The sequence below is a fragment of the Lissotriton vulgaris genome, chromosome 1_2 (genome assembly GCF_964263255.1).
Source record: "Lissotriton vulgaris chromosome 1_2, aLisVul1.2, whole genome shotgun sequence".
In the NCBI taxonomy this organism is placed as follows: domain Eukaryota; kingdom Metazoa; phylum Chordata; class Amphibia; order Caudata; family Salamandridae; genus Lissotriton; species Lissotriton vulgaris.
The window spans coordinates 25,059,572-25,085,570 of NC_141686.1; the positions used below are offsets into that span (position 1 = coordinate 25,059,572).

General features: G+C 45.2%; 1 protein-coding gene across 8 annotated transcripts in view; it reads right to left on the reverse strand.

Moving 5' to 3' along the window:
- Positions 1-25,684, reverse strand: part of LOC147733859 (uncharacterized) — a 197,732-nt gene extending 172,048 nt beyond the window's left edge. Inside the window, exon 1 of one of the 8 annotated variants that reach the window (XR_015307525.1) lies at positions 24,906-25,684. Coding sequence is in view for 2 of the 8 variants with exons in the window: in XM_086952753.1 (XP_086808879.1) it covers positions 9,429-9,433 (5 nt within the window). In the remaining 6 variants the exon portion in view is untranslated. Of the gene's footprint in view, positions 1-9,428; positions 10,326-24,905 lie in introns of those variants that run through there. The other 7 variants (XR_015307523.1, XR_015307521.1, XR_015307522.1 and 4 more) reach the window with 7 other exon arrangements.
- Positions 25,685-25,999: the final 315 nt, after the last annotated feature.

Sequence of the window (25,999 nt, forward strand, 5' to 3'; positions counted from 1 at the left end):
CTAGCCTTTCATAAGTTGCCTCGCTGTCGTTTGGAAGCAAGAAGGAGCAGATAAGCATACAACTTAGCTCTGAAAAAAGAAAGAAGGAATAAACAACGTTGACATGGGAATCACAGATTGAAGCTAGCACGTACAAAGATACCTGTGCTTTTTGGTGGGCCATTAATGGTCCTTTTTTAAAGGATGACTGAGCCCCCAGCTCAGAAGCGACAATCAAGTAGTCTGAGTGGGGTACCCACTTCTCCAAGATTTAGTCTAACCCAAACCAGCCGCTTTGAGGGCTTGGCAATATCCCCGCTGAAATTACTACCCCTGATCACAGTAGCCTACGTTTTTCTCTGGAAGAAATTAACAGGGCAATTGCAGATAGTATGGGTGGTAAAGCCCCATGTCCAGACAGCCTCCCTATTTAAGGCTAATATCCCCTGTGGGGTCTTATTTTAAGCTGGGTATTAAGGGCTTGTTATTGTTCTGGTAATCTTTAGAACCTGGTCGGAGGCAATAATCATGCCAATTTTCATAAAGATGATCGCACCGATCCCACCTGCTACCGCCCCATTTCACTCCTTGACTCCATGGTTAAAGAGAATTCGGCTGAACCTTTTGGAAAAGAAGCTGAGACTAAAAAAACATACTCTCCGACCATCAGTAACGCTTACAAAAAGGCCTGGGCACTACTGAGCAGGGGTTAAATCATAACATATTGATCGGCAAGAATACTGTTATGTAGAAGGGCCGCTTGTTCTTAGCCTTCGTAGATTTATCGAGTGCCTTTGACCACGATCTGTATAGTAAGCTATGCTCTATTTTATCAGAGATGAGGGTGGACCTACCGATCACAGCCTTTGTTAGAGACATATACACGGACGATAAAGCTGCATGCTTGCGCCTTCTTTTTACTCAGTACATTAGCAGATTGCTTTAAGCAGTCCCTGTAGCGACCACCTCGCCCATAGACTCATACCATATCTGCTTTACACTGACAACGCCATGCGTTTGTCTTGTACTCCACGGGGTCTGCAGCAGCTACTCAATGGCTTTGTTGATTTTATGTTTGACCTTGGTTTGACAGTAAATAAGGGTAAAACCTTTGTAATGAAGAGCGGAAGGCATATCCTGAAGTGTTGCGACTTTATGATAAACAATGTTAAGTTTCACCCCGACCTTTTGTTATCTTGGTATTCTATTTGACGCTCATGGTCTATGGATCCCAGCTGTTGGTAACAGAACGCAGTAATTCAACAAATCCATTTTAGGCGGCTCATATTCGCCAGTGTGATTGGCAACAAGTCAGTTAGAGAAATGCTAACCATCTACAATCTAATGCGCATCTGTAGGTCTACATGGGGCCGGTATCTGGGGTTTTAATAGTTCCGGACACTAGAAACATATTTTTCAGGAATCTTCTGGCTGTCCCGAGCAATTGTTCCACCCTTGTTTGTCACACAGTATTAGGGGCCCCCTTTTATCAGATTTGATTAATATTCAATCAATATTACAGTTGTATTGTTTACAAGTTGACCAGTTCCGGTGCATTTTCCTGGTTTAAGTCTGATAAACTTTTTTGTGTGAATTTAGATCATCTTGAATACTTTGACTCACCTAATGCCTTACACAATGTGAGTAGAAGAGACCAAAAAACATAGTTCGTCCTTTCTCAAAGATTTTCAGGGAAATGGCTAAATCCAGTGTTATCAAAAACCAACTGACATTGGTCACAGATGGTGGTCAGCTGTACTTTACTGCTATTCAGAATCACCAGCATAGGTTTGTTTTTAACAAGTTTGAAACTGGATATTTTTTATCGTTTAATCACTTTCACAGTTGTTAATGACTGGCCAGAGGTCCTGACAAGCTGTCCTTGTGCCGTCCTTTCGAATCAATGCACTTTATATTTTTCTGTCCTTTTTATGCTGTACCATGTTTTACCTATCGTAAGCTATCTCAATTTTAAACAATTTCAGTCAGTGTTATTGTTTTACCACAACTGAATTCTCTTGCGATTTGCTGTAAGATTTCTAGTTTTTTATGGTCTGTGATACAGTTAGGACAAAATATTAAAGCACAGTAATGTTGTTTATTAACTTGTTTTTTAATCTTTCTATGCTAATTGTTCTATGATAATGAAATATTTGTTAAATTTGTAAGCGCACGTTTATGGTTTCTTTAAAAGAGAATCGAATAAAACTGACTATGAATGAGTAATATGGAAATACCAACTTAAGCCCAAGGATTCACACATGATGGACCTTTATCACTCAATGGTAATTGTACAGATTTACTATTTTGGCGTAATGTTCAATCTATTTTTAGGGAAAGAGTAATTCATTATCTTTACACGTCATTTGAGGAGTCCAACTTCTTTTATTTCAATCTTCCTGCCAGTTAAGGGTCTTACAGTTGATTTTGAGAACAATCACAATTATGCCTAATTCAATCACTAATACGAATGGGTCTTTATCCAAAACAATTTCAAACCCTACCTTGCGAGGATGGGATTATCTGCAGGCAAGACAAGTGACCATGGCAAGATCCAAACCTGCGGAGAGCATCTCAGGTAAAGGTCGCTTACCAGAAGTTGTACTACATTTTGTCTTTTTGATTCTTGAGCAATACCAGAGACAACAGGTCACCTACTCTTTCAAGGAGCAGTCCAACATTTTCATTTCTGAAAACGGTTTTATTTTCATTAAAATTATTGAAAACATTCTCACTCAAAGAAACACATCTACTTTTTCCTTACAAGTTGCTACAGGTTACTGTGTTTTATTTCATTTTGTTCTGAAACTAAATAAACACTGTCTGCACGCCTACTTTTATGTATTTTGCACCATTTAGAGTACGCTTTGCTTTATGGATCCTTGGCTATCGTTAATTATGGCACTGAATTTTCAAGAATTTAAAAAAATAAATGTTTACTGTCACTTGATAGCAAGACTATTCTTCAATATTGCGAATGATGCAATACAAGAGCCATTCTTGTATGAGTGATAGCTTCTACACACAAGAAATTGTGTCAGGGTTTAAAACTTGTGAAGTAGAAAATCAAACAATGCAATGGTGGATTTCGGTAGACTATCAATAAAGGGCCAGACACTTGATCTCGTCACGTTTTTTTTCAAAAATGAATATCCCCGGCCAGAAGTTCAATATTCTCATTTCCAGAATGAATTCTGGCATTTTTTTGTAACATTTAGATAGCTTAATTCAAAATTCAGATTTAAAAAAATGTGCTTCATCAAGAAAAAAAATCGTTTTTATGTATCGGCACATGAATTAAAAAAGCATTGCAGGAATAAATTTGACAGACCCAACTCTAAAAAATCTATAAAAGCAAAAATGCACTGGATTATATTACGTTTGCTTTCGGATCTGATTGACGTAACTCATTTCTTTGCATCACATTTTTTACCTTGAAAAAAGGATGGAAACATAATTAATGAATCGTGGTCAAATGGCCTTCTGGGACATCCCTCAACATTAGGCCCTCTGCATTCCGCTGAACAACTTCTTCATTTTCCTCTAGTTCACAATATGCTATGTATAAACATATTTTTAAAAAGGTTTTCAGATGCCGTTATTTTCAGACCAATGAAACAACCAATCTAAAGGTATGTAGAAATAAAATGGTTACTGTTGTTTATAGCTCTGCTGTTTCATTAGATAGGTTTGCACTATATAATACCACCAGATATGTACATACATTCAGAATACCCTGTTGGGTGTTACTTGCATTTCCTAATTATGCAGATTCTCTGTATTTACTTGTTGATTTTCAAATATAATCACTGTGTGCGTTCCAAAAGTCCTAATTTTCCGCCCATCTGTTTAAAACTACTAGAAATGCCATTTGTGCATCCAGTGTGAAGAAATGGTTGTGTGAGTGTTTACACGATAAACGCCATTTTCAAACAAACGTACCGTAGACGTCAATAACATTGATGAAGCAGATGTACCTAAAATGGCGGCGAGCTAGTCCTTGTGTTGAAAGTGATCAAGAGAAACAGAACAAGACGCTATCATTCACGGTCAGAGCAGACACAACACTCAATCCCATATAACTACATGAAAAGATTTTTTTAAGAGATATAGGTTTGCAGGATATGCAACCAAGGCAATTGTTAATATTTGCATTATTACAGCCTGCACAGACAACATTTTAAATGGCAACCACCTCCTCACAGAACCAAACACATTACCTGCAAATAATGTACTTATGCAGATTGAAATAAATGAGCATGTAACACGAGTATGAGTGAATAATCCATTAAAAAACTTACTACTAACTCCAACAGTACAAAATACAAACCTCACTTGCATTTGCTGGAACGCACTTAATAAACCCACACTAAACCAATCAATCAGGGATTATATAAATCATAAGTCAAGGGAGTTTAAGAAGATACGGGAGGCAACTAGAATAGGAAACTCCAAGAAACAAACATTTCCAAGCCGTATATCTTGATACAATAAGTGTTTGAAGCTAAAAATACAAGTATATAAGTACATGTTAAGCTCATGTCTGTCTACACCTATTGTGTGTTTAGTGCAGTGCGAGGACCTATAATTACCAATACATTGAATGTTTTGATCCAGAGTAAGGCATGCACTAGTAACCATCAAATTCCAGCCTGGGGGTGGTGGGGGGCTGCCTTCAAAATCAACCAACTTTCCCCGGTGGGCAAGTGCTGCCCTCGCGCACAACCTCTATCTTCCTTTTTCCGCTTTTCTGGGTTCCAGTGCCTTAACCCCTCCTGAATCCTGCAATTCAGCCTGGGAAACCCTGCAGCCTTGGCCTGTGACAATGGCCAGAGTTCCATAGAACAGAAAAGATTAAAGCAGTGAAGTTATTCCAACAGAGAGAAAGTCATATTAAAACATCCAGCTAAGGCATGATTGGCTGGAAATATTTCCTTTCCATCATCAACTGTACAAGGAATTGTGCAACAGTGCTGCGGAGAGTTGCATTTCTGACAACACTGTTCAAATGCATAGAGGCAACGCCCATGAACAGGGTACAAACCTTACCAAAAACTGAGTCCCATTTTCAATCAGAAAAAAAATAGCATCATTTTGCTTTTTAAATTGTTTCTGTAAACATACTGTATTTAAATGAAGATGATCCATAAAAAGATAGCTCACAGTGTTGCACACATATATATAATTAGAAAACACATATACGGTCACATTTTCCTCACTCTTGAAAATTGATATCCTGTGGAACCTCCTTGGGCTTTCCAATGGGATCCACAAGGATATCCGTTTAAACATTTATAACATGTTTATTACCAACCAATCTGTCTCTACAAGTCTATTATCACATCGGTAACTCTAGATGTTTCCCTCTGATCTGCCATGTCAGATCGTGCCAAAGTGGTTTGTATTCAATCATTTCTCAGCACATGTGTGTATGTATCGCTGGGCCTTTTTTACAGTTCTATGTCACATGCTGGCTCATTAGAAATTCATAAAAATGAAACAAAATGCTAAATGAGGAAATGGCAGAGAGAAGGAGAAAGGGAGCAGGGGATTATTTAACATCAACCAAATTTACTTTGCCCGCTACGGTTCACCAAACCACTTGCAACCGCCATTTTGCACAGATTATTCAGGTTTGCTGTATTCCTCCAAAGAAACTGTGAGTGACAACATTTAAAAAGCATTCTCTTCAGAGTTAACCAACTCCGGATTTTCTTGTTTGTTTAAATAAATTGATTACATTTAGATTAAGCCTAACGTCACATATCAGCTGCTACTTTAACGCAACACAGATGCACCTTTCTCTGCGTTACGATATAGTAACGCTGGAAAAAAAGATCTACAAATATTGCACCTTTAGGGCCCGGGATGTAAAAAGAAAAATATATGATGTTGATAAAAAAGATGCATACTTTGAGCATTCAGATAATCCCTGTGGAAGTGTGGGCGAGAGACCACACTGATCAACGGTTGACTTTTTCTGCTATGAAGATAAATGCGTCAGCCTCACTTAAATAGGGAAGGGGTACAGGGACTAAAGGAGAAATCTGTAGGGGATGACTCAAGGAAAGGGGGATACTCTTAAGATGGTTAGATCCATCAAAGTTGAGTACACTTAGGAAGATATTGGGATAAATTGCTTGGACGCCTGAAACACGTAGACACATTTAATTAACTAGTAGTTTCATAGAGCACTTGGTGTCTCCTTATGGTTACTTCGGAGCACTGAAACTCTTGTAACCAAGTAGTCAGCATTGTCATATTCAAGAGTTCTTAGAGTGCTCGGTGAAGTAGAACCTTGATCTAAGTTCTTCAGTTGTGACCCCTTTACTGCATGAAGATGATGTGAAAATTAATAAAAAATAATACATATTTGTTTAGCCTATTAAGTAAATTCTTTAATGTTTGCATAATTGTTTTATGGCACAAACTAATATATATTTCACAAAGATATTTTCAGTAAATTTACCCACCCTATAAAATGAGATCAATTCTTTCAAAAACAATTTAAATATATTTAAAAATGCAGTGTAGCGTTCGTAATGCACCAACTGTCTTAATGCATGGTAGTCTAGAGATTCATTTCAATACTGCATTGCAAATAATCCCGCTCCGTTCCAAAGGTTTGCACCGGTTTTACAAAAATGTGTTACCGACTGGTTTCTGTGCAGTTTAACATGTGCAGATATATTGCCTCAAGAACATAAAATCCCATGCAGGTTCACAAAAGCAAATTAAGGTCTTCTTGTTCACATGTCCAGTCTCAATGTCTTGAATCCTGATGAAATAGCTGCACGTGCAAAATGTAGGGCAGGAAGTAGAATTCATTTGTACCTTCAGTTGGGAAGAGAAGCTCAATCGCTCACCAGTTAAATATATACTCTCCGTTACTCTAAGAAACCAATGCGATCAAGCAGGCCTTTTAATGGCAAGTCATACTTTGGTATAAGGCACCAAGAATGAAAACATTTACAATGAGTGCAAAATCATAATTTGTCATTTGTCCATGGCCACTTGAGTTGCATAAAAAAAACCTAGGCAACGAAGTGCTCTATGAAGACAATATCTAAAACAGATCATACTACAATTGATGAGTCTTTAGCAACATGCGCAAAGGACTGCACATGGTCTGGCAGCAACAACTGTGCACGGATTGTGTGGAAACCACAAATTGAGATAATATGCAGCATAACGTACATGCATGAATGTCATAGACCACACCCTTCGTTCAACGTATTATTTTTTTATGAAAATAAAGCAGACCACCTCACAGTGTTTAAAAGAATGTATCCCTCAAAACTGAGAAGGCATCAAGGATGTGTTTGAATCTGCAGAACATGTCTATATTATGTCAGAATATCAAAACAACCACATGCAACATAATCTGGCCTTAGTTACGTTGAGTGCATTTTCAATGCAGCATTAGAAATCATCAAAAATCATAGTCATTCAAAAAAACAGCCTATTTCAATCTCTAACTGCTGCCGAGTCATGCTACAAAGGTTGCCCTCATGACCAGAAAGCTACACAAATCTCCAGCGAATGACGCATTCATGAACTGCTGCCCCGTTAGTCAACACTGCCGTAGGCTTGGACTGCCTGATCGCCTAATAAATACGATTTAATTAGAGAAATTTATGAGTTTGCTGTTTTACCTCATCATAAAACAGGAGCTCGGACACACTTTTGTTACACACCTCATTTAACTCCATCCAGCCTTGTCAAAAGACCAGCTTAAAAAATGTGGGTGCAAATTTTAGTGGGGCTTTCATTTGAGCAGCCAAGACTGATGCTAAAATGCCACTCAATTTCTGCCCCAGCCCCAAAAATAAAATGTCCACATACATGAATAAATGCAAGCAACAGTACTCTCTTCATGCAACCTGGTCAACTAATTGTTATATTATTTCTAGGTCTTATTCCCTTATTTCGCTTGCCGTTCGAGAGATCTGTAGCTGCGGAATGCATTTTCAACAGCATGTGGCATTTAATAAAATGCAGTTTGTAAACACATAACATGATGTGAATTTATCCACAAAAAACAGGCCCACTTCCATTGCATTTTTGGGGGGGTGGGGGGGGGGCAGATAAATTTTGCATTGTAGGCCTGAACGCGCTTTACAAAGAAGCTACATACAAAACAGCGTCAAAAATAGCTTTCCAAATTGTACAGTCTTCGGAGTCACACAGGGAGCTTCTGCATAATTATTTTAAGAATTAAAATGTCAAAGGCACTTTTGAAGGCACAGATGAAGCGAATACATTGCTTGGTGAACAGTTCCATTACAGCGTGTGAGCGAAAACAGCACACCACACCACCACCCTTAGTAGTGAAGGACCACGATGGATAACATTTTCTCGTCATCCTTCATCAGAGATCTGATATTTTCCTTTGAGATGAAAAACTATGCTTAATAAATGCTGCAAAAAATAACAAGTTCAGGCCAAGAATCACCTTACTGCTTGGAGAGAGGCCGTTGTTCGCTGCAACTAAACTGTATATATCTCCTCACAAAAACCTAAAGGAAGTAGTGAGACAAACTGAAAATTACTTCATTTGCCATCTCTGTCATCACTTGTAGCAGTTTACTTCCCCTTTAAGTTTAATTGAAAAAAAAATAGTTATTGGCAGGGGTGACATTCAAATATTTAGTCTAAATTACCCTGGAGCAAAGTACTCTTTTTTCTAGTGAAGATATTCATTCCATTTGTTTGCACATCAAGCATGGTGCATCACGTTTGGAAACTCAACCAAAAAATATAACACAAAAAAAAAGAAATAAAGATCCCTTTGGTGCCAAAAGAGAGAGAACACCCTGTGTGGGCTGCTGATCACGACACTCAAAGGTCTGTTAGCATAAAACAATTATATTCATAGCAAAATTAAAATGTGCTAGCCTTTAGTATGTGCTGGGGGCATATGACGTATGTAGTGGCCCTAGGAACGACGGAGTAGGCCCTAACCTAATACTGACCATGTGTTACGAGTAAGCAGGGACGGGGACAAGGCCTATGGGGCACAAGAATCGCGATTTGACATCCAACTTCTTTGTTGGGCACAACCAACGCAGAATGTGACAGATGCAACGCAAAATGTGAAAAGTGCAAAAAGCAAAACCAAGAAAGTTTGAGGGCACATATGTTGGCATAAACATATTCACGCAGACACTATTAGAATATATGAACAAACAGGCTTCATGGCACGTGAATACGCCAGCAACCAAATACATTAATAAAAATATTTAGACATAATACGCCTAGTTGACCCCTGGTGGTGCACCGACCACCACAAGGCACGAATTAAGGTATAGGATGCGCGCTACAAAATAAATGCAGACCGATATATGCAACTAAAAGTACACCAGTTTTCCAAACCCCGAGGGAGACACCACAGCCCCGTCTGCGTGTATAAATAAGCACGCAGCGGCGATCGTTGTAGGGACACTCACCTCATGAACGGAGCGGCGGCCCTCGCTCGCAGGGACGGAAGGTTCACCTTGCAGCTCCGCAGCCTCCCGTGAAAGAGCAGGCTCGGCTCTCAGGCATCCCTTCAAGGGCTGGGCCAGTGCGGGCAGCAGGCACTGGGAGCGCGAGGGGCGGGGCTCGTCGAGAAACAGGATCCAGGCCCCGCCCCGCCGATGCCACCCCTTGGTTGCCAGCAGCCACAATAGGCGGCGAGGGGCTTGGGGGCACCGGTGGGGGTCGGGGTGGGAAGGGGCAGGCAACGAGCGGGAGAGTGTTAAGCTCGTCTGGCAGTTAACAAGTCCTGAATGAGGAATGTTAGCAAACAGACAAACAGCATGTCTGGTGCATGCTAATGGGGCTGTCTCCCTTGCACCATGAATAATTCAGCACCCCCCCAGTCCTCAGTGCAATCCCTGCACACGTAGAGAGCAGCAACAAAAGTACCTCGCCGCCAGCAGTCAGAATTTAAGATATGGCTGCCCGCTCCGTTACTCTGTTGCAGTTTGTCCTGCGTATTTGAACTGTAGCTGGCACCTGTCCGAGAGAGCGAGCTAGAGAGGTCGTGGTGCAGCAACCGACTCCCAAACAGATGAAGGAAAAGATGGTTGGAAAATGCATTATTCCCACGCCAGACAGACTGTCACAGAAAATGCCCACGGAGGCCATGAACTCAAAGCCACACTTGGGGGCAGTGGGCGGGGATACACTCCTTCTCCCCAGGCTGCAAACTGGCATCTTCTGGTTATGACAATATGAAAGGATATGTTTCTGGAGGGAAACGGTTGGAACCGTGGCCCAGAGCACGCAGAGGCCACGGCTGAAAGTTGTGGCCGTCCGAGGGAGACTCTTGCAGTTGCAGCAAGCATGCAGACGGCGGCAGAGTCCTACCAGGGCCCTACGAGCCGAGAGTGCTGAGCGGTCTGCCCGCGAGGGAGGAGCTCTGCGGCAAGTGGCGGAGCCTGTACCGGTGATGGACAGGGGGGCTGGCCCTGCGCGAGCCATCCACAGCCTACCACACGCACACACCGAGGCTGCATGCAAAGAGTCATGCGCTCCCGCCCAGCCCCGCCTCTGCAAAGGCAGACATTGCAACACACGGATCCGCGATCCGAGGCCTGCTTCTCGGGGCCGTGGCCGTCTGAAGTAAAAAAACCGACAGCGCAAGGTAGGCCTAGTTCCTTCAGCGCCCCAGTTTTTATTTAAGAAGTACCAGTACACTGGTCAAAACCCTCCAAAATACGAGTCAAGCACAGCGCAACTCACCACATTAGTGGCAGTACAGTAGTGTAAACATATCCGCTGTCACGGACATCAGGGTTAACACTCACACAGAGCCGGACTGGGAACCAAATACACATCCCTGACGAAAATGTTCATTCCAGGCCTCCTCCAATTCTCCTTGCGCGCTCATCTGTCCAGCCGTCTGTCTACCTGGGGAAGGTGGAGTAAGTGACACCGGCTCCAGCAGCGCTCCCACCCTACCGAAAACCGGTCTCCAAGGCTTCCACCCTGCCGGGTAAGTGCCTGGTGGAAAAAAACGGACAGGCCTGCTCCTGCAACCCCACCTGTCCTTTGGTAGCCCTGGCACTCAGCTTGCACCTGCCTCAAGCATTATGCAGAAATGTCAGGAATAGAAGTAAATAGACTTCTGTGTATTGTTGTATGTCACAAAATACACGTTCGCACGGAACAGGAATATGTGTACCAGGGGCTGCTGCTGCCGTTTATGTCATGGCTGGGCTCGGGGAGATGCGAGTGGCTCAGTTCATTAACAAACCCTGCCGAATCAGTTTGACTGGGGGCTTTCACAGTAGCCAATCAGAAAAACCCATGTCGAAGAGAAATTCCGGTTACTCTAACATGTCAGTACAGCAATAACGAGTGGGCGCCAGTGTTGCCGAGTTCATTTTGCAAGAGTTTGCAAGCTGTTACACTTCAACGCTCGTTTTTTGGAGTGAAATAACACCTGACTGCGGGCAGTCCAGGCCCACCACCAAAAAAATACAAAGAATAACGTCTGAAGTATTAACATCGCTTGGATGAATTAGTCCCCCGAAATATTGTCCTGCCCCTCCCCCATCCCCCCGAAATTTGGCTTTAGTGACCTGCCTGGCTTGGAGTATGCAAACGTCCAAATATGTCACTTACGTGCATGGCTTCTGCTGTGCATGCCGACTTTCAGCACATCATTTTGAAAGGCCCGTTTAACAAATCTGAGCAGTGAACCGTTGCAACATATATGTAGCGCTTTCAATGTCTGTATATTCCTAATGAGGATCGGTCAATGCATCAGTTGTAGAAACTTCCGAAAACCTGCTTGATCACAAGTGGTGACCGAAAATGTCACTGACTCAACCTTTCATCCAACGTAGGCCGATAAGTAGGCACCACTGATTTGGACAGCAGGGTCCAGTATTTAGGCATTTTGGTACCGAGCATCTATGTAAGCCAAGTCACCACAGGCCTCATTTGTTTCTCTTGACGACCTGTCTATCATGTAAGTCCCCTTTCTTACGTCAGCTTCAAACTATTCATCTAGGCGAAAGAACGTCAACTGGAAGTTCAAGGTCACCCCTCATTTAAACTCTGTTAGGTTGTGAGCCATGCATTATTTGGCCTGCAAAAGGGAACGTTTATTTATTCTGCAAACTTACGCGTAAAAAAAGAACTCGACGCAATCTAAGAATAAAGCCGTTACTCATCTAAAGTAGACAAAACCAAGCAAAAATTCAGAGGGCAAGAGCACAGACCAAGGCATTGGTAAAAATGTATAGTTTTTCCCCCCTCGACCGTGCCCTCGCTTTCGAAACCAGCTGCACGGCCGAGGCTGCCGGGCCCTTGTAACTCTCTTGGCACCGAGTCAAAAGCTGATAAGCGTTTGGGCGAGACAGCTCAACTGCTGCGCTGGAAGAAAAACAGCTGCCATGATTGCAGTTTGATTGAGAGCGCCTCGCGAAAAGGGGGGAAAGAGAGGGAGATAGAAAATGAGTGCACGTAGAAGCGGAGGGGCCAGCCGAGAGTGCCGGGAGGCATCCAAGAAAATTTCTCTTGGAAAGGGCACGATATTTCCCTCGTCCCCCTTTCCTCTCCCCTCCCCCCTGGTTTTATTTCCAGCGAAAGCTCGCAGTGCAGACTCCCTCCCTCCCCGCTTCATAACCTCAAGCAAACTCGAGGAACCGTGCCAAAAGTCATGCTGCTGCTGCCTACCAAGTGCATTTTGTGAAACGTCCCTTTGATAGCGTCTCCCCCCACTCGCCTTTCTATGAACACAACAAAATGGCTATCCCTTCCACAGACGAGCAGGACGGCCACCAACATTAAAGTATTTCAATAAACTTGTATCTCTGGGACGCTCGTTTAGAATAGGATAGGAGAGAAACGTGTCCCCTATTTTCTTGCAGCGTAAAGACCAGCGATGGCTGTTTCCATTTCAGCCTGCTCACTGAAACGCAATTGTAAAACAACTTCCTGCCCCTTTTGGCTCAAGTTCCAGAAACTGCTAAGCTAGCCCCGGCACAAACTTTTTTCCCCTCTCTCTCTCCACAGAAGAAGCAGCAAGACAAAATAGAATTCGTGCAACCTATTCCCTCCTTTTTCGCTCCCTTTTTCCTTATCACGGACTAGAGCTGCAGGAGCGCGCGCGCACGCCTCGCGAGTGGAGCCAGGGTTTCCATCCGGACAAAACTGAGTTGAGAAGGTGGGCTCTTTTTTTTCTTTCACATTTTTTAAAACTCGCCATCTCTTTCGCCTAGACACTGATAACCTAATATGGCGGCTGCCTCGCCTATGTTTCATCTGCATATCTCAGCGCTGGGGTTTGGCTTAAAATATGCCTCGCTGCCTCCACACCCCCTCCCCTCGCGCGCGCACAGACACACTGTCATGGTGTGCTTCGGCATGCTGCATACAGTAACCCATTGCGTTCACCCTATGTACTTATGCCACTTAAAAAATATGCACACAGCTCCCTTCACAGATCCAATGCACGCGCACACGTTCAACACGCTCAGCATTGCCCCTCTAGTGCACACACGGATGCGAGCAAACACTCACACTTCACCGGTGTTCTCCTGCAATCTGCACACTCTAAGCTGACACATGGATCCTTTAATGTTGTTTTATCATAGGTGCATTCTCCCGTGCACGCAAGAATGCGCACACGACTCCAGTGCACGCACGAGTGCACACACATGCTGCATGCATAACTCAGAGGTGACCCTGCAATTGGCACTCTCATTATCCCAGCCCCAATTTTACGTACGTACACACTCACATATACTCCTCCCGGGGACCCCCTAATTTGACAGTCTACACGCCGCACTTCTCGCGCGCGCTCTGCACCGACTACTAACCTGTCACTTTAAACCCCTTCTTTTTGTGCCTAACCCAACCAAACCCTCCTCCCCCAGTCCCTGTGAAACCCAACGGAGCTGCTGCTGTCTGCCTTGTCTGTGCGCTGAGAAGAGAGAGAGGGGGTGGGACCGAGAGAGAGGCACGGTAGAGGGAGTGGACGAGAAAGGCAGAGAGCGAACGAGGGGGCAGAGAGAGAGAGCGGGAGCGAGGGAGAAGGAAAGAGAGAGAGAGCGACAGGGGAGCGCCGGTAGGCCTCGGCAAGCTCTGCTCCTCTCATAGCAACAGCCTTCCTTGGTCCGCCCGCTTTGGCATACATCAGCATTTCTCCCCGGTCCAAGTGTCCTTTTGCGTCACATCTCCCCATCCCCAGCAGCCAATCGGAGGCTCCCCTGCTGCAATCGAAAAGGCCCACTTTCCACCCCATTGGTACGTTTCAAATGCACGTACTTTGCTTGCTAAAACCTGCCGAAACTCAGATGGTTTTTTATGGGGGCAAGGAGCCGGGCAGCCTTGCTGCATTTACCTCGCAGCTTTCATTCTGCAGCGTAGGGCTGCATATAAGCCTTCCGGCTCAACAGAGGGACAGTCACACAAGGAGACTTTTTCTTGCGTTCAAACTAAATAGCTTGCATATGGTATCTTGTATATGTACACGTTTGTGCGTGGGGGGTGTGAGGAAATTATTTTGCATAATTCACATGCACTTTGACCGCACAGATTATTAGCATTAAGGCTGACTGTGGCTAAAAGTGTCTTATTGGATTCATGCTAGTGTGGAAGAGAGACTGAAGTCAAGTAGAGAGATATTTGAAAAAAGTTATTATGAAGATGCTTCCAACGCCTATCCCCTACCACAAGTGCAGTGCCCTTGCGTGGTATCGCTCCCCCAATGAAAGGCCATTTGATAAAGAATTTAAGATACACAGTGTCTCAAAACTAGTTTCCAACGATATAAGCATGGCAGGCATTTGATAAGTCAATTGGCAGTCTCAAGTACTATTTGAGGTAGGGGCCTTCGTTAATATCTTCACAAAGCGTCGCCTCTTCCCCATTGTGGCTTTTCTCCCCACCGTTTCAAAGGGGGATCTTGGAGCTGCTGATGGGTAACCCCATGGGCTGACAGCCCTGTGATCCTGGGATGCGCAACCATGACGTGAGAGCAGGAGTGTTACTGTCATTAGTGCATCATCGGCTCCAGCACCAGGAACCATAGATGTGCGATGCTCATTGCAACCCAATTTTAGCAGATTTTTACTTCTCGACTAATGACCAGTTTTCACGTTTTCCATGTTTACAATAGAACCCTGTAACTGCAACAAATGATGGACGGAATGCTGAATGATTCAAACATTCTCCCCCAGTCAAGAGATGTGGGTTAAATCCATCGTTATTTTGGCCACTATGCCTTTCCAGTTTGGACCCAGCCATATGCAAATCAGTCTTGACCCTGTACCTCACGAAAACAGTCCAGACCGAACTGCCAAGCCAGGTCCTCCTTGGACCGGAAACAAGCATCCTGGAAATGGTTTTGGGGTATGTCACCCTTCATCAGCCAGGCTAGCTTAAATCCAGTGGCACAGTGAGCAAGGGACCCACGTCTGGGCATACCCATACCACTTATGGCGAAAAGTGTAACTGCAACAAATGATTGACGGAATGCTGAATGATGTAAACATTCTCCCCCAGTCAAAAGATCTGTGTTAAATCCATCGTTCTTTTGCCCACTATTCCACCCCAGTTTTTACAGTAGAAACCATGGCACTTGTTACACTACTTCGCGGTAGGAGATATTAAGAAACTTCCACAGAGCCTTTAAAGAGCCCCTCGGATCATAAAGACAGTACTAACTGCCATCCACACACCCCAGGGAGACACTTTTGTTACAGCAATACACCAGCGTCCACACACCCCAGGCAGACGCATTCACTTCAGGAGGCCACTAAAAGCATCCACACACACACACAATGGGAGATGCATAAACACTACTTGCATCCACACACCCAGGGAGACGCCCTCAGCAGAGGATGATACCACCAGCAACCGCACACCCCAGGGAGACATGTCCACCAGAGGAAGCCACCACCAGCATCCACACAGACCTGGGAGACACCTTCACCGCAGGAAGGCACCATTATCATCCTCAGACCACATTGAGATGCCTTCAACACAAGAAGACACCAACAGCACCAGTACACCCCACAGAACCACATACCTCACATTAAGATACCATCCACTCCAGGGAGGCAGATTCACCAAAGGAAACCACTGCCAGCATCCACAGACACCAAGGAGATACCTTCACTGCAGGAAGGCACCATTATCCACACACCACAAATACACGCTTTCAGCACAAGAACACACAAACAGCACCCAAAAACCCCCAAGGAAAAATATACCCCACATTACGATACCATCCCCTACAGGGAGACACATTCACCAGAGGAAATCACTGCCAGCATCTACAGACATCAAGGAGATACCTTCACTAAGGAAGGCACCGTTATCATCCATGCACCACAGGGAGATGGTTTCGACACAAGAAGACACCAACATCTCCCATACACCCCAAGGAAACACATACCTCACATTAAGATACCATCCACTCCAGGGAGGCCCATTCACTAGATGAAACCACTGCTAGCATCCATAGACATCAGGGGGGATACATTCACTACATAAAGGCACCACTAGCATTCACACACCTCAGGGTGACGCCTTCACCGCAGGTAGACAGCTCTAGCATTCACATACCACATCAATGTTTTTCTGCCAGCATCCCCACACATCCGTACAAGACCCTATCAGCACTAAGAGGCAGGCACATCATTTCCAAATACACCAGAGAGACACTTCTTCACCAAAGCATAAAGAGGCCCCTTCGCCACAGGGATGACTGTCACCAGATCTCCACACAGCACAAAGAGGCCATTCACCACGGGAGGTACTGTTAGTATCCCTACAAATCCCAAGAAGGACTCCTTCAGCAGAGAGGGGTACTGTCAGCACTCACCAGTCAGAGCAGACACTTTTATTGCAGAAAAACACGCCATAGGCTCCCCAGGAACATCCCTTCACCACTGGTAGAGTGTGCTAACCAGTATCCACACAGCAGGACAAATTCACTGGAGAGATGCTGCCAGCTGACGGTTATAAAGACTCAGAGAGGCGACACGAGCACACAGGCCAGAGAGAATCCACCAGAGCACAGAGCAACACCTCCCCATAGCCTGGAGAGACACCTTCACTGCAGGAAGACATTGCCAGCAGACTCCTGCACAGCTCAGACAGCCTTTCACTGCAGAGACATTGTGCCTGCCAGAATCCACACCCCAGAGAGACATATTCACTGCTTGGAGACACTGACATCGGAGCCCAGGAGAGCCATTCACATAGGGAGAAACTTTCAGAAAACACTGCCCATGTAATCCGTTCACAAAATGGAAAAAATTACAGCAAACCCCTACACACTACATGAAACCTCTTCATCATAGGCCGGGGCCACTGGAAATATACAATTTTGCATCTGATGGATTTCTCGAATAACTGTGGTTTGCTACATATGCCGCACAATTCATCATCTGCTGCATGACCTGCAAATTTTAACAAAACATTTGTTTTTAGCTCAAACAGATCAGAAGTTACTACAAATGCACTAATATGTGTTCCCGCTCAGGGAAGGCCCTTCACAAAGGTTGATTCGTCACCTATATGTTGCTTATTGCTGTATTTGGGGGCTAATCAGAACTAATGGGGTGAAACCTTTGCACAGACAGTGCTAACATGAATACCAAGACAAAATAATGACGTAATCCTACCACAAAATGAGCTACATTACTCCGCACAATTTGCCTTCCTTTGCCACATAATGTCTGCCCTGCTTCATCATAATTTGGTCCGTCCTTACTTGCTTACCGCTTAATTTCAGTGGCCCAGCTGTAGGTAGACACTGACAGCAACCCTCGGCACACCCCAGAAGACCACTTCACCGCAGAGAGACACTGACAGCAAACCTTGACACATCACAGGATATCACTTCACTGACAGGAGAGACACTGCCTGCAGAACCACATAGCCCAGTAGTCCTTTCACTGCAGGGAGAGACTAACTGCAAACCTCTAAACAAACCAGTACACTCTTCACTGCAGGGAGACACTGACAACAGACATTGACACAGCCCAGATAGCCCCCACCCAGGAACCTCTTTAAAGTAGGGCCAACACAGGAGACCCCTTCAGCGCATGGAGATATTGCCATTCAATGAATAACCCGTCTAGGAGACCCCTTTGCAGCAGGGAGGCACTTACAGAAAATGTCTTAGCAACCAGGGGACCCATTCAAATCAGGGAGAAACGGGGAGCAAGCCTCTAACACACCCAGAAGAACCAGATGCAGCTAAGAAACACTGACAACATACCATGTCCCAGCACAGGTGATCCTTTCACCACTGGGGAACACTGACAACTAGACAGCGTAAGAGTCTCCTATACCGCAGGGAGACACTGACATGCAGGAAGATCACTCCACCGCAAGAAAACACTGACAGCAAACCTTGACACAGCTCAGGAGACCACTTCACCACAGGGAGACACTGCCTTCAGAACTGCACGTACCACATAGACCCTACACTGGAGGAACATACTGACAGCAAACCTCTAATCAGCATAGAAAACATCTTTGAGGCAGAAAGACACTGACAGCACACGTCGAATGAGCTCAGGAGACCACTTCATCAGAGGAAAACACCACCTGCTAAACTTCACATGGTCCAGTAGAGCCTTTACTGCAGAGGGACATTGACAGCAAGCCTCGAACCAGCCTGGGAGACCACCTCGAGGCAGGGAGACACAGGTAGCAAACCAAAAAAAAAAAAAGAAACCACTTCACCAAAGAGAGACCCTGCCTGCAGAACTGCACACATCCTAGTAGATCCTTTACTGCAGAGAGGCACTCACAGCAAACCTCTAACCAGCTTGGGAGACCCCCTCGATGCAGGGCGTCACTGGTAGCAAACCTCAAATGAGCACAGGAGCCCACTTCACCAAAGGGAGACACTGCCTGTAGAACTGCACACAGCCTAGTGGGCCCTTTACTGCAGAGAGGCACTCACAGCAAACCTCTAACCAGCTTGGGAGACCACCTCGATGCAGGGCGTCACTGGTAGCAAACCTCAAATGAGCACAGGAGCCCACTTCACCAAAGGGAGACACTGACTGTAGAACTGTACACAGCCTAGTGGACCCTACACTGTAGGAACACACTAATTGCAAACTTCTAACCAGCATGTGAGACTCCTTCGAGGCAGGGAGACACGGATAGCAAACTTCTAACCAGCATGAGAGATCCCTTCGAGGCAGGGAGACACTGATAGCAAACTACTAACCAGCATATATGACTAGGCCTGGGCGGAGTTCCGCTCCGCTACACTATGCGCAAGCGGGGGAGTGTGTTAGGTTGCAACGTTCGCGTTGATTTTTGGAGGCGGATATTTGTCCCGTGCTGGAAAATCAGCGCAAACGGCACCATGCGCAGCGCAAGAGGGAGCTGCTTCTTTCTATCACTCGAGTAGGTGTTCTACTTAGGCAACAGCTTCCTCAATGCTTGCAAGGTTTCTCAACGAGAGCAGTAATGGCCATCCGCGACTACCCACAATGAGAAATCTCTCCGGGAGGTGGTCTGGATGAAGATTTCCCTGAGTGGAGTTTAACTCCGAGCGCTACAAGGAGTGTGGAGTGGGATAAACTCTGTGAGTAGAGTGGTATTTCATGCCTGTGCCTATATATGTACAAATTAATTTTAGCAAAAAATCATGAACAAAGATTGACAACAATTTATCTACAGTTCATGACTTAACACATCAGCTCCTTATTGATAAAGAAAAAACAACCCAAAATGATCAATTAAATGTGGTTGTGAATTCGTGTTATGAAACAACATTAGAGGAGTTGATGGAGTGTCGACGTTTCGGTCTCGGTTGCAGATGTCAAGAAGACCATCATCAGGACGATGACTATTCAATTGCTGAAGCAAAGACTCCCTTGGGGTATGAAAGGATGGGCCTCCTTTAGTTGGCTGTCAGATTTTGTTGTAACCTCAATAAAGTTCTTGAATGACCATTGAGCCACGACACGTCGTTTTGCCGATCGAGGAGTCGCTGTTTCATCGCATCAAACCTCAGTAAAAATAACCAACAGATTCGATCCACGTCCAACACTTCTGATATATTAACTCGTGTTGAGCAACAAACTAAGAGAACGCACAGAATAGAACAGCGTTCCACACCCCTGGTGTTTTAATTCACCTAACGCAACCAACTGAGGCGGTTTGCATTTCTTTCAAGAACTTTATTGAGGTTACAACAAAATCTGACAGCCAACTAAAGGAGGCCCATCCTTTCATACCCCAAGGGAGTCTTTGCTTCAGCAATTGAATAGTCATCGTCCTGATGATGGTCTTCTTGACATCTGCAACCGAGACCGAAACGTCGACACTCCATCAACTCCTCTAATGTTGTTTCATAACATGAATTCACAACCACATTTGATTGATCATTTTGGGTTGTTTTTTCTTTATCAATAAGGAGCTGATGTGTTAAGTCATGAACTGTAGATAAATTGTTGTCAATCTTTGTTCATGATTTTTTGCTAAAATTAATTTGTACATTTATCTCCCACAACTTGTTTTCAGTAAAGATTTTTTGAAATATAACATTCCCCTGCTCTGTTTTTCTTCTGACCTTGCACTAATTTATTTATCTATTTAAAGTAATATCGTTATCCTGTGGATACTGTTGAGTGTGTTACTATGGTACAACTCAGAGCTTAGACCAAACAATTTAAAAACAAATCCCTTGTAGCACCTTTTGTTTTGAATTGCACTTTGCCCAAGCCTACAAGGGTTTATTGGGTTTCCCCTGCCTATTACTGTGCCTATATATGACCCCCTCGAAACAGGGAGACCACTTCACCAGAGGGAGACACTGCCTGCAGAACTGCACAAAACCCAGTAGCCCCTTCATTGAACGGAGACTCTGACAGCAAACCTCTAACCAGCATGTGAGACCCCTTCACTGCAGGGAAACACAGACGGCAGACCTCTAACCAGCATGGGAGACCCCCTCAAGACAGGAAGACACTGATAGCAACCCTCGAAAGAGCACTGTAGACCCTTCTCTGCAGGGTGACACTGACAGCAGACATATAAATAGCATGGGAGACCCATTCGAGTCAGGGAGACACTGACAGCAAAGCTAGACAAAGCCCTGGAGACCACTTCACCACAGGAAGACACTGTCTGCAGAACTGCACATAGCCCAGCAGACCCGTCACTGCAGGAAGACACTGAAATCAAACCTCTAACCAGCATAGGTGACCCCTTCCGGACAGGGAGACACTGACAGCAAACCTTGAATGAGCCCTGACGACCACTTCACCAGAGTAAGACACTGCCTGCAGAACTGCACACCGCCCAGCAGACCCTTCACTGCAGGGAGACACTGACAGCAAACCTCTAACCAGCATATATGACCCCTTCCGGGCAGGGAGACACTGACAGCAAACCTCAAACCAGCATGGGAGACCACCTCAAGGCAGGGAGATACTGGTAGCAAACCTCTAACCAGCATATATGACCCATTCCAGGCAGGGAGACACTGACAGCAAACCTCTAACCAGCATATATTACCCCTTCCAGGTAGGGGGACACTGACAGCAGACCTCTAACCAGCATGGGAGACCACCCCAAGGCAGGGAGATACTGGTAGCAAACCTCAAAAGATCACAGTAGACCCTTCACTGCAGGGATACACTGACGGCAGACCTCTAAACAGCATGGGAGACCCATTGGAGTCAGGAAAACACTGGCAGCAAACCTTGAATGAGCCCTGACGACCACTTCACCAGAGTAAGACACTGCCTGCAGAACTGCACAATGCCCAGCAGACCCTTCACTGCAGGGAGACACTGATAGCAAACCTCTAACCAGGATATATGACCCCTTCTGGGCAGGGAGACACTGATAGCGAGCCTCTACCCAGCATATATGACCCCTTCTGGGCAGGGAGACACTGACAGCAAACCTTGAATGAGCCCAGGCGACCACTTCACCACAGGGAGACACTGCCTGCAGAATGTCACGCAGCCCAGTAAAGGCCTCACTGCAGGGAGACACTGACAGCAAACCTCTAACCAGCATATATTACCCCTTCCAGGCAGGGAGACACTGACAGCAGACCTTAGACAAAGCCCGGTGACCATTTCACCACAGGGAGACACTGTCTGTAGAACAGCACATAGACCAGCAGACCCTTCACTGCAGCGTGACACTGACAGCAAACCTCTAACCAGCATATATGTCCCCTTCCAGGCAGGGAGACACTGACAGCAAACCTCTAACTAGCATGGGAGACCCATTTGAGTCAGGGAGACACTGACAGCAAACCTAGACAAAGCCCAGGTGACCACTTCACCACAGGGAGACGCTGTCTGCAGATCCGCACACAGCCCAGTAGACCCGTCACTGGAGGGAGACACTGACCGCAAACCTCTAACCAGCATGGATGACACCTTCGAGACGGGGAGAATCTGATAGCAAGCCTCGAAAGACCCCAAGCGACCACTTCACCACAGGGAGACACTGAGAGCAACCCTCTAACCAGCATATATGGCCCCTTCCGGGCAAGGAGACACTGATAGCGAGCCTCTACCCAGTATATATGACCCCTTCTGGGCAGGGAGACACTGAGCCCAGGCGACCACTTCACCACAGGGAGACACTGGCTGCAGAACCGCACACAGCCCAGTAGAGGCTTCACTGCAGGGCGACATTGACAGCAAACCTCTAACTAGCATGGGAGACCCCTTCCAGGCAGGGAGACACTGATAGCAGACCTCACCACAGCCAAGAGACCACTTCACCACAGGGAGATACTGACAGCAAAACCCCTAAGCTGCCCAGGAGGCCCCGAATAATGAGAGCCGGTCTCTTGGAACAAGAGGGGGGGGGGGGGGCTGCAGACACCACCGCTGGAGCTGGGATCGGGGGTGCGGAAAGACGCGCGCGCACCTTAAGTGCGTTTCCTCCACTACCGAAGAGTTGGAAAAATACATGTTTGAACGCAGTGACAGAATTAGGAGCGGCAGGATTAGGGACGGGAAACGGGGCACCCAAACCGGGTTATTTATTCGGGGGCCTGGGTCGAACCTGTAGGTGCAGCTGTCATCCGTGTATTTCTCCCCTTGAAATGAGCAGTCGGAGGAGCACGTGTCTCCCGCCACCCGGCAGCACTGTCAGGGCACAAATACTCTGCTGTGTTCATTACATTTATTTACACTCAACGTTCTCCCCAAAGATCACATTATTCTTAAAACTTTTCAAATGTATAGAAATAAAACTTTAAATTATGTGTTAAAAGAATTTCTGGGTTCACTTAGAGTAACTGTCACCAACCGTGATGTGCCCCAAAAATGCTGCTATTCCGCAGGTTATTTGTATCTATTAGAGCAGTATGCAAATCTATATATATCTGTCTATCTATCTACCTATCTATATATCTCTCTATATTGATCTATCCTCCCGCTCGCTAGCCCGACTGAATCTGTAGCTATCGGTCACTATGTCAGAATATATGCCTAAAAGAACAGGAAAATGCAGAGGTAGCGCTGCTCGCACAAGCTTGTCCTGTTGCTGCCAATTGTGTGTGCATATGATATATATATATATATATATATATATATATATATATATATATATATAATGTTTTTAAATAGGTCAAACAATATCTATGTAACCATGTTACTCTTTATATTCGGAAAATGTAATATCTTTAAATATACGCACACTTCCGCTCCTAAATATATATATATATATATATATATATATATATATATATATATATATATATATATATATATATAATGTTTTGAATAGGTCGAAACTGTGCATGTCACCATTTAACTATGCATTCAAAGAAGTAAATATCTTTAATATATGCACACCCCTCTTTTTACACACGCACATATATATACACCCGACATGCACTAATAAACTTTAACATGTTAGAATGTTATTTTCAAGTTACACAGTCATCAAGTGCAACTTATTTACAAACAAAATACCCAGTTTACAATTTTTATTTATGCAGTCAGTCATTAAAGATGCCACCAAATTAGAAGTCTATTATAATATATAAATACACACAGACACACGTGCAGGCATTTTTCTGTCCATCGTGTATTGATTATATTGATGGATGTCTTTCTCTTCTCCATAACACACACACATATATAAAACAATTATGTGCAAGAGAAAAGGATCTACTTAAATATAGGGATATATTTTTTATGGAGTCAGCAGTCGGGGCTACAGTTCAGTTGCACTTCAATTGAGAAATGCATGTTTTGTTTTGATACGGCACTGGCGTCCTTGGACGCATCTGCGTGAACTGTGCGTGTCTGTGGATATTAAGAGAGAGAATTAGAGCAAATGTCTATACTTGACATAAGCATATATTGTATATGTATGTCTATAAATATATGAGAAAAAATAGCTTGTACTGTGGTATAAAAAGGGAAATAGTTAAATAGATAAACAGACAGACCGTGCCAATGTCTGTGTATTATGAGGAGAAAAATATCTGCCTGTCTCTTTTTATATTTGTCTGTAGATAGATAATAGCCACAGCCGGTTATTAAAGTTGCCCGGATATATTTATTAATAATATATATTTACAAACCACTACATTAATCGTATATATATATATATATATATATATATATATATATATATATATATATATATATATATATATATATACATACATACATATCTGGAAGTGAATTCATCTACTGAGTATATCTACCCTCCTGAGTGTGCGTTTTACTTTGGTGTGTATACACACACATATATATTCACACACACACGTATACATCCTTGTGCACGTAAAACGGAAAGAATACGTTGCAGCATCGTAACATCTGAGTGCGTGTCTGCCTCTGGCACGCACACAGATACTGGTAACTGTGCGTGCGTGTAATAACGGGAGACCGGCGGGACTGCACTAGGCGCTATTCCGTGCGTTTCCACGGAGCCCGTTTCGAAGCACCGAGCCCTACCTGCTGCGGGGAGCCGGGGCACTGCGCCGTTTCTTCGCCCCGGGGCTTGCTCTCCGACTCGATGCCGCACCGCACGGCTCTTCACACCTTCGTCGGGGGCTTGTCCCTCTCAGCTGCCCGTCCTGACCCCGGCCTGCTCCCGCTGCTCGCGGCCGACCCTCGTGAAGAAGGGCGGGCAGTACACCGTAAGCTTTAGTCACAATCGCAAACCCAGCCGCACGCCTTTTAGTGGTATATTCGCATTAGATGCAACGTGTGCTGAACACGGACACAGAACCGGTATCAACAGGAAGGCAGGCTTGGCAACGGGACAGCATTTGAAAACACTCGGGGAGCAAAGCAGGAAAAAGCAAACCTGCTAGTCAGTTTGAATAAAACTTGATATTTCTATCTTTCCAAGTCGATTCTTGTAAGTATGTTGCGAAGGCTGAATACTGTGTAAAATGGCCATTTCGTGGAAAACAGTGCTGGGTGTGAGAGAGCGGCCTGAGCGGCCCTGTGTCTGGAGAGAGGATGCATGGACCCGTGGACTTCGCCGGCAGCTGAACCGACGCACACCTGCCTCTCCCCGGCTGGAAGAGCGCCACTGAAAGGCCTTGTGTCTGGAGAGGCCCTCTGAGAGCCCGAGAGGGACGGAAGAGAGCCTCATGGAGGGACAGAAGAGAGCCCGAGAGGGACTGAAGAGAGCCTCTGAGAGGGACTGAAGAGAGCCCGAGAGGGACTGAAGAGAACCTCTGGGAGGGACAGAAGAGAGCCCGAGAGGGACTGAAGAGAGCCTCTGGGAGGGACTGAAGAGAGCCTCTGGGAGGGACTGAAGAGAGCCTCTGGGAGGGACTGAAGAGAGCCTGGGAGGGACTTAAGAGAGCCTCTGAGAGGGACTGAAGAGAGCCTCTGAGAGGGACTGAAGAGAGCCTCTGAGAGGGACTGAAGAGAGCCCGAGAGGGACTGAAGAGAGCCTCTGAGAGGCACTGAAGAGAGCCCGAGAGGGACTGAAGAGAGCCTCTGGGAGGGACTGAAGAGAGCCTCTGGGAGGGACTGAAGAGAGCCTCTGAGAGGGACGGAAGAGAGCCTCTGAGAGGGACGGAAGAGAGCCT